Source organism: Maniola jurtina, chromosome 18, assembly GCF_905333055.1.
Source record: "Maniola jurtina chromosome 18, ilManJurt1.1, whole genome shotgun sequence".
NCBI classification, from domain to species: domain Eukaryota; kingdom Metazoa; phylum Arthropoda; class Insecta; order Lepidoptera; family Nymphalidae; genus Maniola; species Maniola jurtina.
In genome coordinates, this window is record NC_060046.1 from 11,072,200 (window position 1) to 11,075,863 (window position 3,664).

Below are 3,664 nucleotides of genomic sequence, written 5' to 3' on the forward strand. Positions count from 1 at the left end.
GAATAAGTAAGGTAAACAATTCCTCCCACTCAGTAAAGGGTAATCGCGGCATCGCACGCAACCTATTTATACTGGGGGTGATGAATCACTCCATTTGTTCCACTTATTCGACCTCGCCGCTACGAATTTGTATTCAATTAAATTGGATTTACAAAATCTGTGCTTTTAGTCTTTTGATGTAATAAATGGTAGGGACAATAAATTTAACGAAAAAGAACAAGAGGATATCATTATTGCGGTTGGAAACAATTTATAAACTGAGCATACAGTTGCTGAATCTGTTTCATCGTCTTTTTGTTCTATTAAGCTCTTAAATAAACACAATAATGACTGCAAATCGTATAAATGTCCCTTTTTGTCAAAAAACTAACTATAAGTAAGTATATAAATCAAAGGATCGTTAAAAGCATCGTTTTCACAACTCGGAATCCTCAATTTGCATCTTACAAGAAAGTGTGACCTTCGAATACAACTCCTATAGACGTTGGGGTCTCAAGGTGCTAGAATGGCGGCCTTGCACCGGAAAGCACAGCGTTAGCGTAAAGTCGAAACTTTACCCTAAGGTAAGGTACGTCAGGGTAAGGGTGCTTATTAAATCACTGAAACATAAATTGTGTTAAAATGTTACCTTACGGAATGGAATATTTCCGATAATTTCTAATAGATTGTTTTGATGCATCGCCTTTATCTTGAGTTTTGATAAGCACTTATTGATAAGGATTGTAAACAATAATATTATTACAATATAATTACAACTTTAGATAGATTACAATTTACAGCAGTGAATTTTCTTCACAAACAATTATATTAATGATAAAAATGAAATGATAAAATTATATTTCAATTTAACACACATCCAACTAAGTATGTATAATTTACAGAGTAAAATAATTACACATTTAATATTCTTCCGTTATTCTAGAGTGCCATTTTCACAATAAAAAAAAATCTTCGTATTCTTCTGGCCTTTTAAAGCTTAAGACGTTCCTTCACATGAATGCACAAGGAAAACAGCCATCAGAGAGGAATGCAAACGCACTGTTAAGCGTACCACAGAACTGCAATGACGATCTCGACCGCTCCACCGTCTGTGAAGAAGACAAAGAAGAAGAAAGCTTAATAATTTCGGAAAAGACACTTGTTTTTCAATTATTGGAACATTTAAAAATTCTGCAAATAAATTTAGAGTATAAATTCTATTTCACCTGCTGAATAATAACTAATGAGTGCTAAACAATTGCTATTGTAACAACTAGAATCAGATCCTACTGTTAATTTGTTTTTTAAGTAAAATAGACTTAGATACGTTTTATTTTCAAAAGCACATAATATCACTGTATTGTACAGATAATGCTCGTTCAAAGAAAGATCATTTCATTATGCTAAGTCCATCTGTCTGTCAGCGGGCTGTATTTCGTGAACCGTAATAGGTAATTTTCACAGAATGGGTACTCCTATTGCCGCTTTAACAACAAATAATAACAATTTAAAATTGACGGCCATGAAAATTAATAAAGATTAAAAAGTGTTATTACTTGTACGGAACCCTTCGTGTGCGTTTCTGATTCGCACTTGACCCTTTTAAACGAAACCGTACATAATAGACAGCGCTTATCATAATTATATAAACTCTGTAATCAAACAACTATCACTTTAGTAGTTCAAAACTAGCTAAACAAATATGGCTGATAAAGTAGCTGTAGTGACTGGCTCCAATAAAGGAATAGGTTACGGCATAGTTCGAGAATTGTGCAAACGTGGAGTTGGACACGTTTATCTAACTGCGAGAGACGTAAAAAGAGGTCAAGAAGCAGTCAAAAATTTGAATAAAGAAGGCTTTAACCCGCTTTTCCATCAACTTGAAGTTACCGACAAGAACAGTGTGAAGGCATTTGCAGCACACCTAAAACAAAAACACGGAGGCCTGGATATCCTTATTAACAATGCTGGACTCATCACATCCAATTTGACAAAAACTACTTACGGAGATTCCCTACAAGTAATTAATATTAATTATTACAGCGTATTAACTATTCAAGAGTATATGTTTCCAATTTTAAAGGATAACGCTCGTGTCGTAAACATATCAAGTGATTGCGGTCATATTTCCAATCTAAAAAACCCTTACTGGATCAATCGTCTTACAAAGAAAGATCTTAAACTTGAAGATGTGAATGCATTTATAGAATGGTTTTTGGACTCCGTTAAGACAGGAACAATGAACAGTGAAGACTTTGTCGAAACTTCATTATTGGCGTACAGAATCTCCAAGATTGCTCTTTGTGCTTTAACGAGAATACAGCAAAAGGAAGTGGGTCGAGGTATTTCTATAAATTCATTACATCCAGGATTTGTCAAGACAAGTATGACAAAGACCTTAACACCTATAGAAATTGGTTCCTTGACTATAGATGAAGCTAGTCAAACTCCGGTTTATTTAGCTTTAGATATTGATCAATCAGTAAAAGGGAAGTACTTCTGGTTTGATAAAACCGAAAAGGAGTGGACGGATCCCAATCTTAAGTCATACTTTGTGAATTCGATAGTTGAGGAGAGTTTGAAAGATGCAAATATCTAATTTAATACGTGTATAAAAACGATAAAACTAAAAATGACCATACGCCTGTATTCAATACCCTCTATTCAATATCCTATATGTATTACAACGCATTAAAGAGGCATCCTGAATAAAAAAAACTCGTTTGTGCTTACAACTTGATGTCTAGCGTCATACTTATTTTATTATTTATTATTATACTAATTTTAACAGATTCATGCAAAACGATTTAACCAAAAATTAGCCCCTTTACTAATTTAGTTTAATACCTAAAGCACATATTTGCCGCAATATTAATCAATATAAGTGAAACTTCACCAAATCGCGAAGCAACAGTGAAACGCCAGTCATGATGCAGACTCCAAAAGAGTTATCTCAAGACAACATCAAAGACTCAGTAAAATTTTTGCGTTACAACAATCTAAGGTTACAAAAGGCAGTTTTGCTTTTGTTTCGTATAAAAGTCAAAGCGATACTTCAACAGTACTTTTACATTTTTGCAGTGGAGATGTGTTAACAAGAAGGCTACTAGGTGTAAATTTTTAACTATTTTACTGACACTATTTTTTTTTTTTATAAAGAATATTAGCCATGCTAATCATGACTAATACTCCCCTTTCCCCTCCAAATAAGCGTAAACCTTGTGTCTGGAGTGGGTACGACAATAGTGCAACGGGTGAGGTTTGAACCGCCGACCTTTCGGAATTCAGTCCGCTCCTCAACCGTTGAGCTATCGAGGCTCAACTTTACTTAAGAAAATGTAATATCATGGTAATAGGTACTTATTAAATTATATTACAGTTTCTTGAGATGCTCTTGACGATTCAAAAGTACTTGTAAAAGTCTAATTGAATAAAAATATTTTGAATTTGAATTTGAATTTATATGTTGTGAATTTAGTGAAAAGATATAGAAAATAATAAAATATACTTAGAAAATAATTTCTTTTTTGTGCCTTTTGGGGTGGAGGTCATGGGTTCGTGGGGCGAGGAGACTAGATCCTATTTTAAGGACCCGTCATCCCGTCTCGCGGAATCCACGGGTGACCAGAGGTCTGGCAGTTACCTCGCCTAGCATATTGAATATCAGTCTGGCCATTCAACAAGG

The 3,664-nt window shown here is 34.3% G+C and overlaps 1 protein-coding gene across 1 annotated transcript; it reads left to right on the forward strand.

Moving 5' to 3' along the window:
* Positions 1-1,618: 1,618 nt before the first annotated feature.
* Positions 1,619-3,364, forward strand: LOC123874389 (carbonyl reductase [NADPH] 1-like). Its single transcript, XM_045919694.1, has one exon. It carries the CDS (start codon positions 1,682-1,684, stop codon positions 2,576-2,578), a length of 897 nt encoding a protein of 298 aa, XP_045775650.1. The 5' UTR covers positions 1,619-1,681; the 3' UTR covers positions 2,579-3,364.
* Positions 3,365-3,664: the final 300 nt, after the last annotated feature.